This window comes from Lissotriton vulgaris, chromosome 12 (assembly GCF_964263255.1).
Source record: "Lissotriton vulgaris chromosome 12, aLisVul1.2, whole genome shotgun sequence".
Lineage (NCBI taxonomy): Eukaryota > Metazoa > Chordata > Amphibia > Caudata > Salamandridae > Lissotriton > Lissotriton vulgaris.
This window is the reverse complement of record NC_141700.1, coordinates 789,795,087-789,821,324: the sequence shown is the minus strand read 5'-3', so window position 1 is coordinate 789,821,324 and position 26,238 is coordinate 789,795,087. Positions and strand designations below refer to the sequence as shown.

The 26,238-nt window shown below is 46.6% G+C and overlaps 1 protein-coding gene across 1 annotated transcript in view; it reads left to right on the top strand.

The window, feature by feature from the left end:
- The window catches only part of ZCWPW1 (zinc finger CW-type and PWWP domain containing 1), a 645,937-nt gene that overhangs the window by 137,431 nt on the left and 482,268 nt on the right, over positions 1-26,238 (top strand). The window contains exon 3 of the mRNA XM_086945720.1: positions 7,439-7,588. Coding sequence (XP_086801846.1) covers positions 7,439-7,588 — 150 coding nt within the window. The remainder of the gene's footprint in view (positions 1-7,438; positions 7,589-26,238) is intronic.

Sequence of the window (26,238 nt, the reverse complement as noted above, 5' to 3'; positions counted from 1 at the left end):
GGAGCTCTAGTCCCTCAGATTTTCTACTGCATGTCGTGCTAAGGGAGTCTTCACTGAGCTCTGCTCAGCTTTCCTTGTTTCTGGATTTCCGGTGTTTCTTTCTTCAAAATTCCATCTTCTGTGTGAAGTTCTCAAGTTCTTCATCGCAGATACTCCTAAAAAATGCCCTTTTAGGCCCTGTGCTTCCTATAGTAAAAAGAGACTTCATGTTGATGACCAACACAAGGACTGTCTCTACTGCCTTCACCCGGATCACTCCTCAAAGAACTGTAAGGTATGTCATCCCTTTTCTTCAAAGACCCTCAAAGATCGGGAGGGACGCCTCTTAATTTGACTGCAGAGGCTTAAAGACAAAGACCAAGCCTTGTCTTCTGAGGAGAGTGAGAGCTCCTCCAAATCTTCACAGTCCTCTCAGAAAAGACCCAAAGTGGCTTCTCCAGGCCCTTCGTCGCAGCAACCTCAAAAGAATACACACAAGACGTCTTCAGAGGTACATCCCAAGATTCTACCAGCAAAGGTTTCTCCTCAGGAGGTTTTTCACACCTTTAAGAAGCCTAGTTCCACCTCGTCTACGGTGGCCTCGACGAGGAGGAAATCTCCGTCTACAGCCTTGTGTGTGACCTCGTCGATGACGACGACTGTTTCAACTTCTGTCGCATCTTCATCATTGTCCACGTCGACGGCAATAACTTCATCGTCGACAGCTGGTAAGTCTATCTCGTCGACTATAAAGATATAATCGTCGATGTCCAAACAAGCGTCGACGCTACGCTCGCCAACGACCGTGTTGACGCCTATGTTGACGAAGACTGCCCCGTCCACATCTACTCCATCGTCGACGAAGGCTCCGTCGACACCATCGACGAAAACTCCATCGACGACGACACCGTCGACGATGGCTCAGTCGACGGGAGCTCCGTCGACGTTGCCTACCATGGTGCCCGTCAGCGCTTCACCGCCGGGTTTGTCGACGACAACGGAATCCAATCTACAAAGTGTGTATGTCCACCTCAAGATTACAAAACGCACGCTGACGCCGGCCCTGACCTCTCCTAGTAGGGTCCAACCATTGCCTCCAGCTCACCTTTTAGAGGAAGAAGATTCTGATGATGACAGTATGTTTAGGACTGCGACAAGCCCATCTGAACTTAACGTCAAGTATCAGGACAGCTCAGACTATGATGACCAAGAACCAGAGGATCAGGCAGATTATCCTGAAGAGTGCCATTCGCCTCAACCTCCCATGGTTTGTCCACCTGCATCTTTGGTTTCCGATCTGCAATTTATCATTACTGACTATAAGCAGAGATTTCCAACTTCTGCAACGTCTCCTCCTCCTCCAGTTGTCTCTCCACCGCCAAGGTCGCAGCCTCCACCTCTATTTTTACAGCCTGGGCCTGTCACATCACCACCTCCGCCTTCCACGGATGATGAGCAGGAAGAGGATCCATAGAAGGGGAACTCCATGATTCCCAATCTACTCATGATGAGTGGGATGATTATGTAATCCCCTGTCCAGCATCCCCGGTGCCTTCTCAAGCTGACTCGCCTCCTGAAGACATTGGAGGATTTCATAACGTAGTGGAGAGAGCTGTGTAGCGTTTCCAGATACCTATGCTTTCACACCAACAGGATTGCTTCCTCTATGATTTCAAGGAACATTTTAAAAAATCTGTCAGATCTATACCTAATATAGACTATATATGGGATCAGGGTGTAAAAATAATGCATAACCCTTCATCTGTACCCTCCCAGTATTACCTTGTCTGGATAAAAAATACAGAGCTCTGGATACTGCTCCAGCTTGCCTAACCGGACATCCCAAACCTGACTCAGTCATCACACAAGTTGCTCAGCGGAAATTTAAAAACCCTTCCTTTCCACTGGCCGCTCCTCCAGACAAGGAAGGTAGACGGCTTGATAATATTGGAAAATGTTTCTCATCCATGTCAGCATTAACAGTGCGTGCATCCAATTCCTTGGCACTGTTAGGACGGTATAACATGCAGATGTGGGCGGACATCGCTCCATATCTTGGGGCCTTGCCGGACAATTCAAAGAAAGAAGCAAAAAAGATCTTGCTGGAGGGCCAAAGTTCTGCGTCCGAAATAATAGATTTGCGCAATGGATATCGCCTCTACTGGATTTCGCCAACTGGCTGGCGCTGCTGTACGACGGCGCCAAGGTTGGCTGAAGGCGACTTCATTCCGACCAGAAGTACAAACAAAGATTCTGGATATGCCCTACAATGGTCAGCTTCTTTTCGGAACGCATATTGATGAAGCTCTTCAGGCCATAAAAAAGGATACTGACACGGCTAGAGTTTTGGGTACCCTTCAATTCAAGAACCCTCCTTTTCGTGGCTCAAGAGGAAGAAGACAGTCTTCTACCAGAGGTGATTACCAACACTACCGATCTTCCTATTCTTCCAATCAGCAGTATCGGCCACAATACCAGCAACATCAACAACAACAATCATCTTACACTTAAGTCCTCCTTTCGAGGAAAAGGATGTCAACAGAAGGACGCTGCTCTGCGACAATTACTTTCCACTACCGTCAGTCTCCACTTCCTATCCACCCTGCAGAGTTGGAGGAAGAATTTCCCATTTCCTGCACAATTGGAAACGAATAACAATGGACCGTTGGGTTCTGCAACCAGCTTTTCAATCGCCTGGGACTATCAATCAGGACAAGTCCGTCCTCCAGCCTTCTCAGCAAATAACATTCCTTTGTGCTACTCTCGACTCGACCCAGAAGAATGCTTTTCCATTGCAAGAGCAACAAAACAGACTTCTTTACTTGGCAAATCACATAAAATCCAAAAAGTATTTCTCAGTACGCCTTTTCAAATCCCTTCTCGGAATGATACTTTCGTGCATTCTACTGATTCTTCACTGTCGCCTTCACATGCGCCCTCTCCAAGTGGCACTGTCGGCTCAATGGGTTCAATGCGAAGGATCGTTCGACGATGTCATCCGAGTGACCCCTCAGAATGGTCAAGTTTCTACAGTGGTGGACTCGTCCTCAGAATCTTTCTGAAGGCTTGCCTTTCTTGCTTCTAGCTTCTCCACATACCATCTCACCAGATGCGTCCCTGGAAGGTTGGGGAGCTTTCCTCCAAGAATTCCAAATCAGTGGGAAATGGTCTCTTTCCGAACTGAAACTTCACATAAATCTCCACGAGCTGTGAGCTGTCTATCTGGCTCTTCTAGCGTTCCTCCCCAAGATCAAAAATTCTCTAGTGCTTGTCCGGACGGACAATACCACGACAAAGCACTATCTAACCAAGCAGGTAGGTATTCGTTCTCTGACACTCTCTTGGGAATCACAAAAAATCTGGAACTGGTTGCTTCATCACAACATTTCCCTTCAAACAGAATATGTCCCAGGAACAGACAACGTTCTGGCCGACTCTTTAAGCAGGCAAAAAACAACGTGCCACGAATGGGAATTGAATCAGCGGACTCTCAACCGCATATTCTCTCAATGGGGCACCCCTCTCTTGGACCTATTCGCTACCAAGCAGAACGCCAAATGCCAACACTTTCTAAGCTGGCATCCCCAGAAGGGATCTCTAAGGAATGCCTGTTCGATCGCATGGTGCAACGTCTTTGCATATGCTTTTCTACTGATTCCCCTGATTCCCAGGGTCCTCAGGAAATTGAAAGCAGATCCTTGCACGCTCATCTTGATAGCTACAGCACGGCCACACCAACATTGGTTCATGGAGCTTCATCTTCTCTCCCTGGAACCACCAATCCCGTTGAAACCGTTTCCCTCTCTTCTCATAATGAACCATCAACAAGTCCAACATCCAGATCCAGCATCTCTCAGATTATCAGCTTGGCTCCTGAGTTCAGAGAGTTCCATGGCCTAGACATTCCTCCAGACTGTAAAACAATTCTGGCTCGGGCTCGAGCAGACAGTACTAACAAAACATATTCCCTAAAATGGAAGAGGTTCTGCATCTGGTGCAAGTCAAAGAAGATACACCCTCTTTCATTTTCTCAAGAGCAAATATTTCCTTACCTTCTCCATTTGGCGAATTCCGGTCTTACTCACGCTTCCATTAAAGTTCACCTGGCAGCAATACCCCGTTTCAAGAGATCCTCTACAGGCCCTTCTCTTTGGTCTAATAGGTTGATTAAACATTTGCTTAAAGGCCTATTCACGACATTCCCTCCTGTAAAGACTTTACCTCCCACTTGGCAGCTCAACACAGTTCTTGTTCAACTTATGAAACACCCCTTTAAACCGATACACAGAGCTGATCTTAAGTTTCTCTACTGGAAAACAGCGCTCCTTCTAGCCCTTACCTCGGCAAGACAAGTGAGTGAACTACATGCCTTTTCAATTCAAGACCCTTTCCTTCAGTTCAAACACGACAGTGTTATACTACGAACAAATCCTAAATTTGTGCCTAAGGTCCCGTCAGACTTTCTTCTCAATGAGCCTATAGTCGTACGATCCATTTTTTCAAATCCTCAAACGGTGGCGGAATGAACCCTACATTCCCTGGATCTTAAACTGTGCCTAAAATTTTACATTGACAAGACAAAGACGTTCTGCAAATCCAACCAACTCTTTGTGGCTTACAGTCGACCTAGAAAAGGTCTTCCACTCACTAAACAAAGTATCTCTCGGTGGATCTCTGCAGCTATTACTTTTTGTCACCAGCAAGCAACCCCTGCGTTCCAAAGTAAATACCAATTCCATTAGGGCAATTTCTACCTCCATGGCACTCTTTGCAGGTGTGCCCATTACAGAAATTTGCAGAGCGGCAACATGGAAGACGCCGCATACATTTACCAAGCATTTCTGCCTGGATATGGAACTCATGAAGGATGCTGCAGTGGGACAAGAGGTGCTCCGTCATCTATTTCATTAGAGGTGAGCCCTTTCCTTCATCCCACCATCCTTTCTTCTATACGCACATGTCTCTATTGTGTTCCTTACTATTCTCTTTGGTTGCATTTTGGTACTTTCTATTTTCACAATTATAAGTTGTTATCTGTTGGATTCATGTATACTATACCACTCGAAATGTGCTTATCATTGCTTACTACTCTGATTCAGGCATGTGAATCTATGAAAGATACCCTAATACTGGATAAGGAATGCGTTACTTACCTGTAACTGCAAAGATATGAATGTCAGCAGCCCTACATGCCAAGAACAGATGCATACTGGTAAGTAGCATTTTCCTTATCCAGTATTGGTATCTTTCATAGATTCACATGCAACCCACCCACCTTCCCTGGAAGGGCTCTCCTAGGTCTCTCAGTAATACATCTACTTAGCACTGTGCTTACTAAAATCTGAGGGACTAGAGGACCTTCCAGGAAGGTTCCAGAGGGTGGTGATAGGTGATTGGCTCTACTCCAAAGTTTGGTTCTTTTTTATTTATTTATTTATTTAGAAGTTTTGTATAGCGCTAGCTGGACCCGGGGGTATCAGAGCGCTTCACAGCATATACAGTAATGAGCAAACATATGATACAGGGGAATGGTAGAACATGAGGGTTCAAGCAGGGAAGGAAACAATCGTGTGAGCAAAGAGGCAGAGGATGCAGGACAAGTCTGATGATCCGAATCAGTGTCGTCAGTCATGAGGTTTGAGGTAAGGTGGAGTGTCGGCTAAGGAGTTACCTGAGCTCTATCGGTACGCTCGAGATCGGTTGAGGAAGAGGACTTTGATTAGACTCTTGAATTTTGGAAACAGGGTTGTTCTGATGTGGACAAAAGGACATGGATATGGTACTAAGGTGAGGCCCTTGGCCTATTACTCTATATGTCTAATGAGACATTACTTTATTTATGTACCGGGGACTCCCATCCCTACAACGGGGAATGATTCCGGCATGTGAATCTATAAAAGATGCCAATACTGGATAACTGCAGTTACAGGTAAGTAACGCATTCCATCTGCACTATTACGCATTTTTCAGGGGAACCCAACTCCTACTTCCAAGCTGTCCTGGTAGGAAACGGGATCGGGCTCTATCAACTGTCATGGCTTTATATAGAAGCAAAACCAAGTGACAGCGTCTCATGTTCATGGGAGTATTATGTCCCGGGAGAAAGCAGCAGTGGTCCTCATAGACCAGTTGAGAAATCACCGGGCACAGCCTAAGGGCCAGAGTCTTACAAAGGATCTTTGTGTCCGTGTTTATCATCGTGATCAGATGATAGGTGGATGGATCTGAAGCGGCCGCACTGGGCTTCAATACCATAGAAATTGAGTCCTCTTGCATAGGCAGGGGTAGCATGCCAGTGTCACAGGCCTCCTGGTACTCCTCCAGTAAATTGAAGTATTCCTGTAAACCAAAAGCACGCGCTAGTGGAGGAAAAGCTGCATCTGCTGCCTGGGTCTAGAATGTTACTCCTTCGAAAAATAGTAGGACTGTAATTTGGAAATCATTTCATACGTTCACTAGAAATTAACTGAATGAAGATTCCAGAGCGGATTACTTTGGTGAGTCAAGCAACTCTTTGAAATGTATTGAATTGGTCTACCCAGGTGTTCTTTCCTAGTCTACTTTTCAAAAAGAACTGAGGCTGTGAGGCAAACTGCTAGTACAGTGCATGCTGGGTAAAGTAAGCTGTGGCTCTCTTAAGTTACAGGGCCTAATTCACAAACTTAAACTAGCTTATTTGTGTATACAAGTGTAGTATTTTGTGGTGGTTCACAAACTCTGAGTTTACTTTTGTGAATCAGGCCCTCAGTGTATACTGAGTGCAGCTAATGCACTTTTGGCCCAACAAGCTTCTTTCCCTTTACTTTTTCTCTGCAGTTACTGCATTTTTTTACACACAATTTTAATGAGGATTCTGTTAACAGAAAGTTATACATGTATTTGGTATATTTATAGTGTGAACCTAGCCTACAGTCAGCAGAGTGCTGTACATGGCCAAAGGCAAGCGTAGTCCGTGAGTAATAGGAAAGGAAGCTGACTTGTGTAGTTAATGCATTGTGATGTAGTGCTCTTAAAAGAGGTTAGTATTCAACTCCTTTCCTTATTTGGAGCAGCGTTAGAGTGGTTCTGATTGAAACAGGGATGATTTTAATCCAGATCTTGGGTGCATAGAGCGAAAAGGCCTGTTGCTGTGTTGGTTCTTTTTTACACTTCTTATTCTTAGTCTGATAGTGTCTTGGTTGCTGGTGTGCCCTGAGCCACCAGAGATGATGAGCTTGTCCGCAAGATCATCTGAGATGCTGGTTGTGAAGGCCAGTATTATTCCTTTTCGTACAGCATGGGAGTCCTAAGACACGGTTTTCATCACTCACTGGACTATTTTATTCAACATCCATGCTCTACCTACATGTCATTTTGCTTCTAACCTTTTTCTCTCACACAGCATTACAACTTAGGTTTTCGCTTGTTTGTGTTTTTTGTGAGAGATGTTTAGCTCATTTATTTTTCCTCTAACCGGCAGGTGGAGCAGGAGAAAACCAAGAAGCACAGAAGAGAACACGGAAAAGACAGCCAAAGAAAATAGTTGAAGGTTACACCCAGATCACAGACCAGGAGGACCTGGAGGACGAAGAGGATGAGGAGGAGGAGGAGGAGGAGCAGAAGCCATTGAGTGAGCTCTAGATCTCATTTTGGAAAAAAAATCTCCTGACAAGAATGAAAAAATCAGTTGCATAACTTGACTGTAATACACCTTTGGTTTGCCAACATATATTTTTCCTATCATTTGTATGATCTTCTCAATAATCACATATTTGTTTTAATAATTTCCCATCATAGTGCACCGTCATTTGAAAATATCCTTAATCAAGTACGTAGTACTTTAATAGACATATATGTTCGAGGCAAATGTGCTGTAGATACACATCCTTTGCATAAGTCTCCCAACTAGTGTTTGGCTCGGATGATTGCAAGCTCTTTTTGTTCTAATAAGTTTTCTTTAAGTCACAAGGCTGTTTGACTCTTCCTTTTGGTAATACTGCACATGATTATCGGCGCCATCTTCAGATTGTTTTTTTCCACCAACGGGTTCGGATATAATATCTTGCGTCTCTGTTCGAGACTCCTTTGGACTCCCTTCATTTTTTTAGTCTACACTCAACTGTATTGTCTCGATTGGTTAGTTTATTGCGTCCGAGCAATCACCCTTCTGTGGAGCGGGTCTTCAGCTCGTTCCCTCGGCCTACGAGCAGGCCCGGCTGGGCATACTTTTGATTGTCCAACGTCCATCGGAGGATGACCTGCTAATGGAATGCACTCTGTTACATTTCTGTCCGAATTATTACTCTAAGTATCCTCATACCAACCAACACTCCGTTTTCAACCTATGCCTCCCTCTCGCCTGATCATCAAGAGGAGAGCTGTGAGGTCTGCATGTCTTTTAGATCTAAAAGAAGTCTTCAAGAAGAACGTGTTCGATGCCAAAAAATGCAGTGCAAGGAAACGGACGATGTACAGTAGGAAGATGAAAAGCTTCATCTGCACAGAAGGAATCAATATCGATCCATGATACTGATTCCGGGTCCCAATCCACTCGGCCACTCATCAGCTGACACAGAAGCATCGGACAGTGAGTACTTATATCCCTGATCCTAAGCCCAAGGCATCAGCTCTGACTGAAACAACTGCTCACCGTCTGCCACTACAAAAAAGCCATGGTGCGCATCAAAAAACTGATTCGAAAGCCCCTCCCTCTGGTTCGGCTCTGAAAATTGAGTCTGCAGCAGAGGACTTCACGTCTGAGGCTGCAACCCCTCCATTTTTGATCTCGGCACCTACAAAAGCCAGTCAATTTCGGATCCAACCACAGCTCCAACTAAACCGAAGCTTCCGGCACTGAAATGCTTTGTTTTCGGACTGAAATCTCCACCAGAGCTCATCTTCGAGCAATTTCAAGAATGGCTTGAACCGAAACAAAAAATACTGCAGATTCGGCCTAGAACTAAGAGAGTAGTGCTCCAAACATCGAAAGAGCAATCTTCAAAAAAGCAGCTGTCTATTGAAGAAGCTTTGGACATTCCTTTAAAGAAGAAGAGGAAGGATGCTGCCACTAGCCCATTGCTCATCCCTAGTCTTTCTTCGCCTACCCCACAAATACCACTTCCACCATATACTCTGCCTATCCACAAATACCACCTCTCTCACCACATTTATCTGAGGCAGGTGACATGCCTCCTCACTCACCAGTAGGAGAAGATGATCAAGACATACCACATAACATACACCAAGGGCATGCTTGGGATGACTATGACATTGACTCACAAGGGAACACGGACCCTGATCTATAACCCACGTGACCATCACCACCTGATGATGCCTATCGGGCAGCAACTTTCCACCAGGTCCCCTTATATAAAGAGTCAATGGAGGAGAATTTTCTTTTTGAGACTCTACTCTGTCTAGTGCCCAAAGACTGCCACAGTATTTACCACTCCTGTAAGGAATGACACGACACACAGACAACACTTAAAAAACTTTTTATTGTAATTATAATCAAGGCATAAGTTGATCAGATCGTACATACAAACAGTATATCCAGACATCGTTAGCAGTTTGACAATAGTTGCAATTTAGTTCACACGTCGTAGCAGAGGACAGTATTTGATCCCTGACATTCAGATCTCCCCATCATTGTCATCTTCAGACTCCCCCTCCGCCTGTGCCCTTGGTGGCTCACAAATGTACCCCCTGAATTTATTCCAGGCCCCCCAGACCCTTCTCCACTTCTGAGGACAGCCTGGATTGATAAAGACTGCTTTTTGGGCCACCATGGCTGCATCTAGATCCCCACACCATGCAGTGAGTATTGGCGACTCTCCCGCACCCCATCTTTGTGCTATGTTGCGCTTCGCTACCATTATCGCCAGTGTGGCCCACGTCTGTGCCGGGTGCATAAGATCGTTCGGCTCCCATACGTTTAGTAAGCATCTTCTGGGCTCCGGCGTTAACGACACCTCCAGCATTTGTGATATGGTCTTCATTACTTTCATCCAATACTCCATGATCCTCGGATACTCCCACACTGTATGGAAGAATTTACCCTCCTTCCCACATCTTCTTAGGCAGTACGAGTGTGACACTGTCCCTATTTTGTGTAGGGTGTGTCTCGTATAGTAAGTTCTATGTAAGATTTTGAGCTGTACTAATTTGAGTCTTGAGCGTATGCCCACCTCCCGCGGGGAGGCCAGCGCCTCCTGCCATTCGGAGTCTTCGAAGTCACCCACGTCCTGGGACCACTTTTCTCTAAGTGACACGTTTGGGTCAGGTAATTTGTTTACACAGACAACATTTTTAAAGATCCTGTCAAAGCAAGAATCATAAAACCGTGCCTTGACAAACAATAGAAGGCAGCACCTTCAGATTCTACCTTTATTAAAGGTCAGTTAACCCCAGACTCTTTAGTAGTCTCAAATGGAAGGAAAAGGGCTAACTCAATCAGGAGATACACCACCTCCAGAGAAAGAATCTAAACTAATAGATGCTTCTGGAAAACGTGTTGCTGCACAAGCAGCTAATCACTGGTATATAGCCACTAGCCAAGCTATTAGCAAGATACGACAGAGCCCACTGGGACTAAATGGAAGGGCTCCTCCAACACCTCCCAGAAGAGTTCAGAAAAAGGGAACAGGAAATTGTTATTGAGGGAAAACTCATTACCAGTAATTCTATTAAATGTGCAATAGATGCAGCTAACACCGCTGCCAGAGGCATGCTTGGCTGCGGTATCAGGATTTAAGCCTGAGGTACAACAGGCTATCCCGAATCTACCTTTTGTTAAAGAACATCTATTTGGACCTCAAGTGGATGCAGCCCTTGATAAAATAAGTGGGGGCTCTATCAACAAGTACATCTTGTGGTTCTTTTCAAAGGCCCATTTACAAACAAGGTGCACAAAATGCCACCTCAGATGCCACTGGGTCAACATACAAAGCACAAGGACAGACCTCTTATCCAAAAAGCTTTTACAGAGGTTCTTGCAGAGGGATAACTTCAAAGATAGAGATAGAGGAAACAACACTTGTTCTCCATATCGTATCTTTTATAGATTCCCATTCTTGAATCTTCCCCTTCGTCAAGAGAAGGAGAATCTCCTAGAGCGACATCATCCGAAAGGGCTGACCTTTGATGAACTTGTTCAACAACCTGAGGTCCATGACCTGTCTCCATTTTCTGGTTCTTTTCTTTATGAGAAAAAAGTGGGAGTTGAATCCCAAGTTGGGCTGACTGCTCAACACTATCTCGATTGCCTGCTTGTCGAGAGAGAGTTTTATCTCCCTTTTGAGAAGTGCCAGATGGCAGTGAGTAGTCTTTCTTGGGAAAAAATCCGGAGGTTGTTGAAAAAATTCCAGGGTGTGACTGTGATTGAAAACGTCAAACACCCATCTGTCAGATGAAATGGAGTTTCAATGAAGAAAGAATTTGGAGCAATCCTGAGCCGAATTTAGTGGGGCATGGGTGGTGGGTGCCTGATGAGTCTCATTGTCTTCTTCCCACGTCCTGGGTTTTTCCTCCAGATGCCGGATGTCTTCGAGCTGGAGCCCTGGAGTCAGTCGGTGCAGGCATCTGCCAAAAGTACTGGGCGGAGTCTTGAGGTCGGACACTTTGCTGGTAATAAAATTGAAAATGCTGTTGAGACTGGGTCCGAGCTGTAAAATGACCCCTTCGAAAAGAAGAGAATCTTTTCTGATGCATATTGGCTAAAGATTTCGCCGTATCTGTGTCCAACTTGATAACCTGAAGTGCTTCACCAACATGCTTGCCGTACAGGTTCTCCCTGTCAAATGGCGTGTCCAGCACTTTAGCCTATACTTCTGGGCGAAATGCTGTCGCTTTCAGCCAACCTTGCCTGCGCAACACAGCAGCTACTGCCATCAACCTAAAGGCGGTGGAAGCAATGTCCACAGCCACATCAATGGCTTCTTATGATGCTCTCTCTCCCTCTGAAAATATCTCCTTAGCCTCCTTCTTTTTGTCTTCAGGCTGAAATTCCAGAAAAGGAGCAATGTCTGACCACATCTGCCTATCGTACCTCCCAAGGATGGCCATGGCATTGGAAATTCTGATGGCTGTAGCAGCAAGCGCGAAAAATCTTTTCCAGATATTGCCCAACCTATGCCCTTCCTTCTCATGTGGGGTGGTACATGGGGAAGCGGGGCTCTTAGATCTTCTTTGAGCAGCCTGCGTGATTACCGAATCAGGCTTTGGGTGGTCGATGAGACATGCCGCAGAATCCTCTGGTGCTCTGTACTTCTTATCCAATTTTGAAATGACCACTGGCACAGAAGCTGGGTTCTCCAGTATTGGGGTGTCTTTCATAGATTCACATGCTTGAATCATTCCCCGTCTTCGGAGTGGGAGTCGCATGGTACATAAAAAAGCAATAATTATGCACATAATAACCATAACAATATATAGGAAGTAAAGTAAAGTAGCCATAAATTACGCATGATAATAGACCGAATATATTGCTCACACAGGATTGCAATGCAGGTGGTACATGCTACATACTTTTTAAAGACCTTTTTCGGACCACAACCCACAGGAAATAGTGATTAACTGGGATGGGATACCGACCCCGGTACCCACCTGGAGACTTTGGCCACAGTTGTTTGAGGACTTCGTGTTCCGAGCTACCATGTTCGACACTATCCAACACTATTTGGCAGAGAATAGTCATACATCATCAGACAGATTGGTGGAATGGGATGCCTTCAAGGTGGTCATTCGCGGAAAGGCAGTTAGTGCGACAGTGGGTGCTCGGCAGGAAGTTCATAAGTCCCTTATAGATATCGAAAGAAAATTGATAGGCTAGAGCAGGAAGCTGCAAGTGATGATGACAAACTAACCCCATTGCAAGAAGCCAGAATCAGACATGCGAAATATTAGAACCCTTCGTGTTATAGATCACCAAAAATACAAACAGTTGCGTCACGCCGAGTCAGATAAGTCTGGGACGTTATTAGCCAAACTACTACAGGACGATTCCCCCCCCCCCTCCCCCCCTGTCATAATTAATGAGGTCACTAGCCTAGAAGGGGATAAAGTCATTACTCAAGGAGATATTAATTTGGCCTTCTGCCAATACTACGCCACACTCTTTAGTGCACCCACAGGCAGAGAAGACACACAAATGGACACATTTTTGTCAAATTTGTCATACCGGCGACTCTCTGCAGAAGCCCAGAAGGAATTAATAGGGCCCATTACTAAATCTGAAATCAGGATTTCCATAAATCGACTCCCACGAAACAAAACTCCTGGTTTAGCTGGCAAGCCAGCTGAATTTTATAGTATATATGCAGATTCCCTTGTGCCCCAATTGGAGATTTTATACAACGCAGCACTGGATAAGGGCTCCTTATCCCTCACTACGGCACAGGCATTGGTGGTATCACTCCCGAAACCAGGAGGAGACCCCACTGATATGGCCGGCTACCACCAGTTATCATTACTAGCAACAGAATATAAAATACATAGTAAGGTGCTAGCTAACATGCCAATTCTGCATAAACTGATCAGACTGGCTTTCTGCCTGCTCGCAGTACGTCATTGAACACCAGGAAATTATACCACCTCATGACAGAGGCTCCAAGCCACTATGAATATGCGGGGTGTATCTCATTAGATATGCGTCAAGCATTCAATAGTATTAATTAGGACTACATGTTCCAAGCACTAGAGAAATTTGGCCTTCCGGAGAATTATATAACATGGCTCCGTCTATAGTATGATGCACCTATGGCCCGAGCACGTACAGGTAGACACATCTCGACAGAATACCCGATACACAGAGGGACGATTACAAGAATGGGGTGACCCTTAAGGTATGGACCTGGGTAACTGGTAATATAAACAAACAATGGTCCTAGACCTATAGATTGAGGTACATTGATCGAATCAGGAAATGAATAATTATTCAAAAAACAAAGCACCTTCGATTAGTCTGCTATCTGCAAAACAAAGACTAAATCTTTGAGACAAACCTTACACCACGGTTCTTTGGAAAAATATATTCTTATTTAATTTTTATATTCAAATTTTTGCATAATTTTGTCAATAAAAACATATAGGTTGCCCCAAGATAGGAGAGTGCAAAGGGAAAGTGTGATTTTAAAGGGGTGAGCGAGTGGAGTGAAAAGGAAAATTGCACAGTGGTAAAAAAGAAATAAGTTTATAATTTTTAACAATCAATACTGAATATAAATATTCACAAAATAACAGGATTGAACACCTAGCCAACAAACATAAGTTCATTTAGATTGCAAACAACAACATTGTAGTGTTCACGTAACAAAGAACGCAGTATAACAAATCCACCGATGGAGATACATCTTCTTCAGATGGTTCAACACGCTTCCGACAACCCAGACAAGAAGCTAGACAACCACCTCAGCCACCCGCTAACCAACAAGGAAGTACTCCTGCCAGTCAACCATCACAGAGTACGGCATCAACAAGTCAAAGTACAGCACCGAGCACTGGACCGGTGCCTTTTTTAGGGGTAGGCGCAGATGCAACCGGAGATCCCGGAGAACAAAATATCAGAGAGCAACCGCGTCCCATAGCACAATCGACGAGGAGCCACAAAACCTAATTATAAACATTTCGAACACGACCATCACCCCCACTCAAAACAAGGTTCTACAAAAAGGGATTTCGTTCGTTCCCACTCACAACATGGATGACCTCGAAATTCAAACCAGCTTATACAAATTTATGCGTAGTTTACGTTTACGACACTTTTTTTCCAATGTTTGTCCTACTCCTTCCATGACCGAGGAACACACAATCTTGGATCTACGTCCCAAAAGTACCTATATGGCCCCAGTGAGCCATAAAACTTTGGACCTTTTTGAAGCCTTGGTACAAAAAGACCTTGACAAAATACGCCAACTACCTACAAGACACAAACAAAACTTGAACAAACAAGAAAGAATTGCTTTAAAACAACTAGCTACCAATGACACCATCAGGATCAGCCCTGCCAATAAGGGCGGATCACTTGTAATCATGGACTCCCAATTCTACCTAGATAGTGTACAGAAACATCTTGAAGAGACTAATACCTATATGGAAATGCAATCTGACCCCACAAAGGAGTATGCTACCATCCTCCAGACAATCGTTGACAGAACTGTACTTAATGGAACCATCACTACCAAAGACCGTAGTTACCTCATCAAAAACCATCCCAGTGTTCCATACCTATACATGATTCCCAAAATTCACAAACACCCGACAAAACCACCATTCAGACCTATTGTCAGTACCATCAATTCAATTCATGAACCGATTGGGACCTATATCGACCGTCACTTACAACCATCTGTGAAACTCATGGCTAGTTTCCTACAAGACACAACAGATTTTCTAATCAAACTCAATCAAGTCATCATTGATCCCAACACACCTATCCTGCTATGTACGATTGATGTTAACTCACTCTACACCTCCATTCCGCACAGCCTAGGAATACAGGCTGCAGAGGCGGCACTGCTTAAAACGGACAAACCAGCCAACCTACAAATTTTTCTGATGGAACTCATCGAATTTATCCTGATGCACAGTTATTTCAGATACAATGACAAATATTACAGCCAACTATCCGGAGTAGCCATGGGCAACTGTGCTGCTCCGGCATACGCTAACCTTTTCATGCAGGACTTTGAAAATGAACACATTCTTTCTACTCCACATTGGAAGAATCACCTCCAAACATACTATCGCTACATAGACGATATTTTTGTAATTTGGACAGGCACAGAAGAACAACTAACCTTCGCCATCACAAATTTGAATAATGTTGATGAAAGGATCCAATTCACCCACCAATATAACAGTTCCAACATTACCTTCCTGGATGTCAACATCACCCTGAAAGATCACAAACTTGAAACATCCATACACACCAAACCCACCGATCGCAACAACTATCTACACTATTCCAGTTTCCACCAACCCAGTCTCAAAACCCATCTACCATATTCACAACTCTTAAGAGCTAGAAGAATAGCGTCTACTGAAGACTCATTCATACAGGACAGCACCATCATCATAAAAAAATTTGCTAAACGAGGATACCCACAGAAGATCATTAATACTGCATACCAACGTGTCACAACAATTGCCCGATCAACATTATTGCAACCCAAGAGTATAACTAATCAGGATATACAACGCAATGTGTTTGTATCCAAATTCTCTACTAAGAGCCACTTGATCAAAAAAACTATTAAAACACACTGGCAAATGTTACAACTAGAACCGGATTTCAACAGTGTTTTCAATGAAAGGCCGATATTCGCATACCAACGTTCTAGTAATCTACGATCCCTGATCAAACCACGTAACATTGAACCTACCGTATACAAAGGAACCATTCCATGCCACAATTGCCAAAATTGCCATAACATTATCCCAGGAACCAATATCAGCCATTCAAGTTCGGGCAAACAAATCTCACTGAAAACCAATGCTACCTGTGACTCCACTAATGTGGTGTATCTTTTAAAATGTCCATGCGGACTATCATACGTTGGCAAAACGGAACGCAAGATAAAAACACGCCTAAATGAACACAGAAGCAATATCAGAAATGGCAACCTTAAATCATGCGTTCGAGGCATGTGGGCTGCTAAATTCATATCTTAGCATTAGATCGCCACCTAGTGTTGGGTCCGGATGATCGCACATTGTTGTCCTGGAAGAGTCTTCGAAGTATCCTGAGATGGGTGGCTCCTCCCCTGGACTACAGTGCGCATGGGCATCGGCTCCATCCCCAGATTGTTTTTTTCCGCCATTGGGTTCGGATGCGGTCTCGACGTCTCTCCGTCGGAACCGAATAAACATCTAATTTAACGGCCAAAAGGCTTTGGGTTCTTTACGTCGGTATTGTTTGCGTACGGTCTCGAGTTCTTCCGTCTCTCGGAGCCGGAATTAGCGGAGTTTTTACTACTCTTCGGACATCGAGGCCTTCTCATCGCGACTCGACACTAAGTTCCCAACATGGAGCGGAGCCCGTTTAAACTCTGTCCGCTCTGTGGGTCTAAGTACCCACATATAGATGTGCACCCGGTCTGTAATAAATGCCTTTCGCCAGACCATGACGAAGGAAGTTGCAGGGCCTGTGCGAGTTTCAGGTCGAAGAAAACTCTCACGATTCGGCGCGCGGTGCGCCTTGTGGCCAAACAGGCGGCCCCGGATCCGGAGAACATATTCGACGACCAAGAAGAGGAGGACCGGAGCCATCATCTTCAAATCTCCCCGCCTGAGACGGAGGTCGAGGCTGATCCGGAATATGGCGACGACGGAGTCGTGGGTCAAGGCCTTGAATACGTCGACGAGGTAGGGGACGACGATATGGTTTATGGGGCCGCGGAAGATAGCTCAGGGGACGAGCTATGCCCCGAAGTTGGCGGACATCTGGAGAGGGTCGCGGGATCGCCTGTCGGCCTTACCCAAGACCCTGCAGCGCAAGCCACGGCCCCGCCTGCTGGCCCGGCCACGGACATACTTGCTGCGCCGAGGGCTTCGAAACCGAAACTGAAAGCAACGGTCTCGACTGCACCTAAAATGGCCGACCCGAAACCGAAAGTAAAGGACTCAATCGTCCCTAAGATGGCGGTCGCAACGGCAAAGACAAATAAACCGGCGGCCGCATCGACTCCGTCGACCTCCGGTCCGCAGAAGCCGAAGAAACACGGCGATTCCGCAGGGTCGAAATCGGCGCCGGAGGAGAGGTCCTCTAAGAAGGGCGGCACGCACAAGACAAGCGCGCCGGCGCAAGCAAAGCCAGCCAAGCCAACAGACACAGCCCCGGCTCCAACGGGGGCATCTGCGCATCGCGCCAAGGACTTGGGGTCGGCGCCGTCCATCCCTCCAAAAGACCAACGGAGCGTCGCATCCGAAGGCAAGGCCACCTCGTCGGTGCCAAAGACATCGGTCACCGACGCATCTCTCGTGGCTGCTTCACTGCAAAGAATTAAGGAGAAAGCTTTCTCTTCGTCGACGCCAACGCCATCGACGCAGAAGGCGGCAGACGTCCCGGTCAAGCCCGCAAGTAAACTCCTCTTCCTTCTACCGCCAAAAGTGGCGCCGAAGGCCTTCTCATCAAAATCGACGCCAAAGAAGTCGGAATCTTCTACGGCAGGGGCATCTTCGGGTCAAGTGCTCGACCCAGAAGAGGATTCGGAGTGTTTCATAAACGCGGACACGGGGAAGTTAACCCTTTACAAAAGGAAAATAACTTCGCAGCCGGTGGAATCCTATGTCATCCCCCTAAAGAAGAAGAAGTTTCCACAGAACGCCTCAGGCCTCATGGAACCTATCCAGCCTCCTCTGGGAAGGAGCCCAACACCGTCTCCAGGCCACTCGGACAGTGAGGGCTATGGTGAAGATGAACAATACACGTTCCCAGTAAATGAACCTGATGCACAGCCAGATTCTTATTATGTCATGGGGGACCAAGGCACCCAAGATGTGGGACAAGACCCACAGACTTTCAGTACACGTGCATCCCCTACAGAGGATTCTGCAGGTTTTCATGCACTCATTGAGAGGGCAGCTGCTAATCATGATGTGGACATGCATGCTGACCCAGTTGAGGAAGACTTTCTATTCGACACCTTTTCAGTTTCGGAAAGAACCGTAAAGACCCTGCCTATGCTCAAAGGGGTCCTCAAGCATGCTGCGGACATCTTTAAAGAGCCTACCAGGGCGAGGGTGGTCAACCCACGTATTGAAAAGAAGTACAGACCAGCGCCTGCAGACCCTGCATACATTCGAGGACAGTTGCCGCTTGACTCCCTGGTGGTAGCAAACGCACGCAAGAGGGCCAACTCCCAAACAACGGGTGAAGCTCCTCCCCCGGATAAGGAGTCCAAAGTGCTAGAGGCAGGAGGCAAGAGAGTGGCTGCACAGGCTGCCAATTTCTGGCGTATTGCAAATACACAGGCACTACTGGCACGTTATGATAGATCACATTACGACACACTAGAGCAGATTGTGGAACACCTGCCTCCGCAGTTTCAAGAGGGCACCAAAATGATTATACAAGAAGGACAGCTGATCTCCAACGCGGCCATAAAGTGTGCACTTGATGCCGCGGACACAGCCGCTAGGGCCATTAACACCAGTGTCATGCTCAGAAGACAGGCTTGGCTCCGCATATCGGGGTTCAAACCTGACATTCAAACAACCATACTTAATCAACCAGTCAATCCGGATAGACTGTTTGGTCCAGATGTTGACACCACCCTGGAAAAAATTAAAAAGGACACTGAAACTGCTAAATCTATGGGGGCCCTACAATCACAGCAGTTTCGTGGCAATAATTTTCGTCGCTCAGGTGCCCGTGGAGTCACCAGAGGACAGTTGGGTCAACAATCGCAGTTCCCTAGAGGTGGAGCACAGTCCTCGTACCCCAAACAAAACAAGAGGGGCTACAGGGGAAACAGCAACAAAGGACGTGGCAAAGGAGGCAACAATTCACGCTCCTCTGCCCCAAGCAACCAGTGACTCTTTGTCACTGCCCCCCGACCATTTAACACCTGTCGGGGGGAGAATACAGCAGTTCCTGCCCGTCTGGATCAACATCACCACAGACAGGTGGGTGCGACAGCTTATCCAGTACGGTTATTGTCTAGAGTTAAAGTCCACTCCACCCAACATTCCACCAAGGCAAAGACCTATGTCCGCAGAGCACTTGCACTTATTGCAGCAGGAAGTGTTGGTGATGCTGCAAAAAGGGGCAATAGAGCTCGTGCCAGTGGGGGAGGAAGGAACAGGGGTTTATTCCCTGTACTTCCTCATTCCAAAGAAGGACGGATCTCTCAGACCAATTCTGGATCTCCGTCCCCTCAATCTGTACATACTGTCAGAGCATTTCCACATGCTTACACTGCAACAGATCCTTCCTATGTTAAACAAAGGAGACTTCTTAGCAACCTTAGATCTCAAGGATGCTTATTTCCACATTCCGCTACATCCGTCCCACAGAAAGTACCTCAGGTTCACTATCCAGGGCACGCATTATCAGTTCAAAGTCCTACCCTTCGGAGTCACAACTGCCCCAAGGGTGTTTACCAAGTGTCTGGCGACAGTAGCAGCGCACCTCAGGAGGCAGAACATCCATGTCTACCCCTACCTCGACGACTGGCTCATTCAAGCCAGGTCGGAACGGCAGTGCGCCGCGGACATGTCGACTACCATTCACCTCCTTCACGACCTGGGTTTCTCGTTGAATTACCCAAAGTCACACCTTCAGCCGGCACATGTCCGGCAGTTTCTGGGTGCGACAATCAATACCCTGACGGCCAAGGCGCAACCAAACCAGGTCAGGATAGACGGCATACAGTCTTTAATCCAGAAGTTCAGACCGGGACACTCACTTCCAGCAAGAGTGTTCATGCAGTTGATAGGCATGATGGCCTCCTGCATCTTCATAGTCCCTCACGCACGGTTGCATATGCGCCCGCTCCAGGAGTGCTTAGCAAATCAGTGGACACAGGCTCAGGGTCAATTAACAGACCTAGTGTTGGTTACCAGTCGGGCATACAACTCTCTGCATTGGTGGACTCCACACAACCTTTGCAAGGGCCGACTGTTCCAGGAGCCAGTGCCACAGGTTATCCTGACAACGGACGCATCTCTCCAGGGATGGGGAGCTCATCTGCTCACTTACACGGTGCAGGGACTATGGACGACGCAGCAGCAGAAGATGCACATCAACTATCTAGAACTGATGGCGATCTTCATGGCACTCAAGTCCTTCATTGTACATCTGTGCAACAAGGTGGTGTTAGTCCGGACGGACAACATGACCGCGATGTACTACATCCAGAAGCAGGGAGGCACCCACTCACCACAGCTGTCTCACCTGGCTCAGAGCATGTGGAAGTGGGCCATTCAGAGGAACATCTTCCTCATGGCAGAACACCTCCCAGGGAAGGACAATCAGATGGCGGATCTGCTCAGCAGATACAGTCATCAAATGCACGAGTGGGAGATACATCCATCGGTACTCCAGCCGTACTTCCAAAGGTGGGGTCGTCCAGACATAGACCTGTTCGCCACAAGGGAGAACGCAAAATGCCAAAGCTTCGCCGCCAGGTTCCCACACCCCCAATCGCAGGGCAATGCGATATGGATGAACTGGTCAGGCAAATTTGCTTACGCTTTTCCCCCGACACCTCTGATACCACTGGTGGCGAGAAAACTAAGGCAACACTCGATGACACTCATCCTAGTTGCTCCAACGTGGGCGCGCCAAGCCTGGTACACCACGTTCCTCGAACTCTCAGTGGTGCCGCATCAAAGACTGCGCCTCACGCCCAGACTTCTGACGCAGAACCATGGAGAAATTCAGCATCCAGATCCGCAACAGCTCAACCTAGCGATCTGGCTCCTGAAGTCTTAGAGTTTGGATACCTCAACCTACCTCCTGAATGCATGAACATCATCAAGGAGGCGAGGAAGCCGTCAACCAGGGCATGCTATGCCGCAAAATGGAAACGTTTTGTCATTTACTGTGCAGACAATGACATAAACCCGCTAGATGCATCTATCCCTAACATCATTTGCTATCTGTTACACCTTTATAAGTGCAAGCTAGCGTTCACTTTTATTCGGATACATCTATCCGCCATCGCAGCTTACCTTCAAAATAGGCAGCACCTCTCAGTCTTCAGGGTGCCTGCCATTAAAGCGTTTCTTGAAGGTCTGAAACGAGTCATTCCCCCAAGAACACCGCCAGCTCCGGTGTGGAACCTCAATGTGGTCCTCACCAGACTGATGGGACCGCCATTTGAGCCACTGCACTCGTGTGAACTGCAATTCCTGACGTGGAAAGTAGCTTTCCTAATTGCTATTACGTCACTGAGGCGTGTTAGTGAGCTACAAGCGCTCACAATCCAAGAGCCATTCATTCAGATTCATCCAAATAGGGTAGTGCTACGCACTAACCCCAAATTCCTTCCAAAGGTGGTGTCACATTTTCATCTCAACCAAACTATCGAATTGCCGGCATTCTTCCAGAACCCACAAACAGTGGCGGAAAGAATGCTCCATACATTAGACGTACGGAGGGCGTTGATGTACTACATAGACAGGACACAACACTTTAGGAAAACAAAACAACTTTTTGTTGCCTTCTCACCACAACACAAAGGCAACCCGATTTCCAAAGCAGGAATAGCCAGATGGATTGTTAAGTGCATTCAAATCTGTTATCAAAAAGCAAAGCGCACTTTAACAATACCCCCAAGGGCGCACTCCACACGCAAATTGGGGGCATCCATGGCTTTCCTAGGAAACATTCCTTTAGAGGACATTTGCAGAGCAGCCACGTGGATTACACCACATACCTTTACAAAACACTACTGTGTTGATGTACATTCCAAACAGCAAGCGGCTGTAGGACAGGCTGTTCTCAAGACACTTTTTCAGGTTTCTGCAGCTGGCACGGGCAACCGCCGCTGATGGAGGGACTGCTATGTATTCTATGCTAAGATATGAATTTAGCAGCCCACATGCCTCGAACTGAATATGCTACTTACCAGTATGCATCTGTTCTTGGCATGTAGGGCTGCTAACATTCATATCGCCCACCCTCCTCCCCGGTGCCTGTCGCAGCTGCAGATATACTATTGTATTCAATCATTAGCATGGACATCCTTTACACTTTTCACTCCATCCTCTGCCACAATGGCGAAAAACAATCTGGGGATGGAGCCGATGCCCATGCGCACTGTAGTCCAGGGGAGGAGCCACCCATCTCAGGATACTTCGAAGACTCTTCCAGGACAACAATGTGCGATCATCCGGACCCAACACTAGGTGGCGATCTAATGCTAAGATATGAATGTTAGCAGCCCTACATGCCAAGAACAGATGCATACTGGTAAGTAGCATATTCAGTATCCGCACATTTCACTCAAGAAAAGCACACGAACAGTCAAATTCGTTTCTTAGTTCTGGAAATTGTATCCAAACCAGAGGGCACTGACCCCAAAAAATATTTACTACAAAGGGAACTATTCTGGATTCCTGGAATTCCGGTCTTACTAAAGGTACAAAAAGCCAGTTTATGGGTCTACAATCTCATCTCAAAGTAGTCATCATGCTGATGAATCTGAGGGAAGACCTACCCGCTGTGTTTCTGATTCTAGCGTGTCCATCCAAGCCTCTCAGTGCTTCCACAAGTGGAACTAATCTCCACAGTAACTGGACATCCGGAAGCACTGAGAGGCTTGGATGGACACGCTAGAATCAGAAACACAGCGGGTAGGTCTTCCCTCAGATTCATCAGCATGATGACTACTTTGAGATGAGATTGTAGACCCATAAACTGGCTTTTTGTACCTTTAGTAAGACCGGAATTTATGTCTTTGTTAATATAGCTTACATCTGGAAATAATTTGGGATTAATTCTACCAGCATCGTCCGCAGACAGGTAAGCCTATCTGGTTTACAAAAATGAATCCCCCCCAAAAAAACCCTCCAAGTAAGTGACACTAATGACATAATCAACTAGGACTTATTGTCATTTGTGCAGTGTACGTCCATTACTGGAGTGACAGCTCGAAATTTCCCCTTCGTGGAGGCTGTATTCACACAGAATCAAGGTATTTGACAATGTTTTAAATAGCAATATACCAGTTACCTAGAGACAGTGCATATAGGGTATACTGATGGTGTGTAAATTAATTCTAGGTATCACCCACCGCGTCCACGTAAGAAATTATGACTCCATTACATGGACCCAAATATAATTTCAAGGTAAATAGATACCTATGTCATATTAACTATTATGGGTGGTACTAAGCACCACGGGATTGGGTTATACTCTAGATCCTATTCCATTTTTGTCTCTGCAGGAATCCTGTTTGAGACGTGGTGAATTCGGATCACCAGAACCAACGTTCTCTCTACTATTAAGGGTAAGAGGAACAGCCAAATTCCGTTAGGGATAGGCTGCACCTTTACACCACGGATAATAATTCCCAATTCTCCCCTTCTTTTGTTTTCAGGGTTATTCAATATTCCCTGGTTGCCTCGTTGTTTGCTCTCTGTCCTGATGAAGACTCGCAATCCCCAGGTCTAAATCACCGTTCGGGAATAAGTCGAGTCGAAACGTCGACATTTTCTACACATACACCTAGACCAGTACCTCTCCAACTTTGTAGACAGTGCAAGACGGTGGATATTGTTAAGTGAACACTACAATGTTGTTGTTTGCAATCTAAATGAACTTATGTTTGTTGGCTAGGTGTTCAATACTGTTATTTTGTGAATATTTATATTCAGTATTGATTGTTAAAAATTATAAACTTATTTCTTTTTTACCACTGTGCAATTTTCCTTTTCACTCCACTCGCTCACCCCTTTAAAATCACACTTTCCCTTTGCACTCTCCTATCTTGGGGCAACCTATATGTTTTTATTGACAAAATTATGCAAAAATTTGAATATAAAAATTAAATAAGAATATATTTTTCCAAAGAACCGTGGTGTAAGGTTTGTCTCAAAGATTTAGTCTTTGTTTTGCAGATAGCAGACTAATCGAAGGTGCTTTGTTTTTTGAATAATTATTCATTTCCTGATTCGATCAATGTACCTCAATCTATAGGTCTAGGACCATTGTTTGTTTATAATACACAGAGGGACGAGGCAGGGCTGCCTGTTGTCACCACTTATATTTATATTGGCCCTTGAACCCCTGGTGCTAAACGTGCGCACAGAACTCAGTGACATGGGCATAAAGATAGGGAACACTACACACTTATTCTCTGCATATGCTGACGATATTATTCTGTATCTTCACGATCTTCGATCTAATCTGGACCCTCTCTCTGACGTGTTGGACCACTTTGAGCAACTTTCGGGCCTTGCCATAAACCCAGTGAAATCGCATGTATTCTTCTTCAAAGAGCGCGTGAACCCTATGGAAATTATATCTGAAAGAGACACGTTAGTGATCGTTTCCTTACCTTAGAATATCCCCAGGCGTCAGACTGGATCCGGAAACTTTTGCGTAGCAGTACCCTTGCGCGTCGGTAGGCGTCGTCTGCGGCTTTGCGTCTATCGTCGGCGTCGTGGGCGCCGTGATGACGTCGTCGGAGTACTTAGACGCCGCCTCCGCGTGCTGACGTCAGTTCTTCTTTTTTCCACGCCAGCCAGCGCAGATCTGGAAAGAGCAGTTGCCCTAGTCAATTTTTGACTAACTTTTTGGATCAATTTTAGATCATTTCTTGTAGTCTAACGACTCCGATCGGTGCCGTAGGGATGCCCGGATTTAAGCACTGTGAGGAGTGCGACCGCACGATGTCGGTCACGGACCCTCACCGCCTGTGCCTAACTTGTCTAGGCGTCGACCACGACGACGAGGCCTGCCCTGACTGTCGGGCCCTCTCGAGGAAAGCCAGGCGGGAGCGGTCCCGCAGGCGGCTCGAACTCCGGCAGTCGGCCCCGCGCCGAGTGAGGCCCCGGTCCCACGGGAGGTCGAGGGACAGGTCTCGGGGACGAAGCCGTCACAGCTCCGGGAGTCGGCACCACTCCTCCGGGTCCAAGTCGTCAGGTAAGAAGCACAAGAAGTCCAAGAGACGTCATCGCTCTTCTGGCCCCCCCGCCCCCCCCCCCCCCCCCCCCCCCCGACGCTCCCGCGACGCGGCCGGGGGTTCGGGTGACACCGCCCACGCGGCTCCTTCAGAGTCGCGGGCGTCTCGTCCCGCCCCACACCCTCCGGTTCCTGGGCAGGACGCGACGCCGGAGGAGATTGAGCGCTTCCTCATGGCCATGAGGTCTCTTTCTCCTCCGACGGGCTCCGCGGTGCCTTCGGGCCCAGCGGACCCGTCTAGGGTGTAGGAGAGTAGGGTCTGCAATCCTAGGATCACCCCAGATTTTTGCTTTTTGCTTCACTGGTTTACGACTTTCCCTGGCTGTGGGCCTGCTAATCAGACCCACAGCTTAGCTGTTCTCTCTCTAAATTGACACACATGTACCTTAAGTGCATTTACCAATTGGTACTGGGCCACCTTATCAGTCCCTATACAGTATACCTTAGGTATCCAGGGCATAGGTGTACCCAGGGCCTACCAGGGGCTGCAGCATGTATTATGCCACCCCTGGCTGGCCATCTAAATCTGACACAACTGGCTGCACGACATTTGGGGCAAGGTGGTGTAATCACCCTTTGCTTTAGGTATAGTAGTCCTATATCTAACCCCAAAATGGACACATGTATTCCTATCAGTCACTCCTATGGCA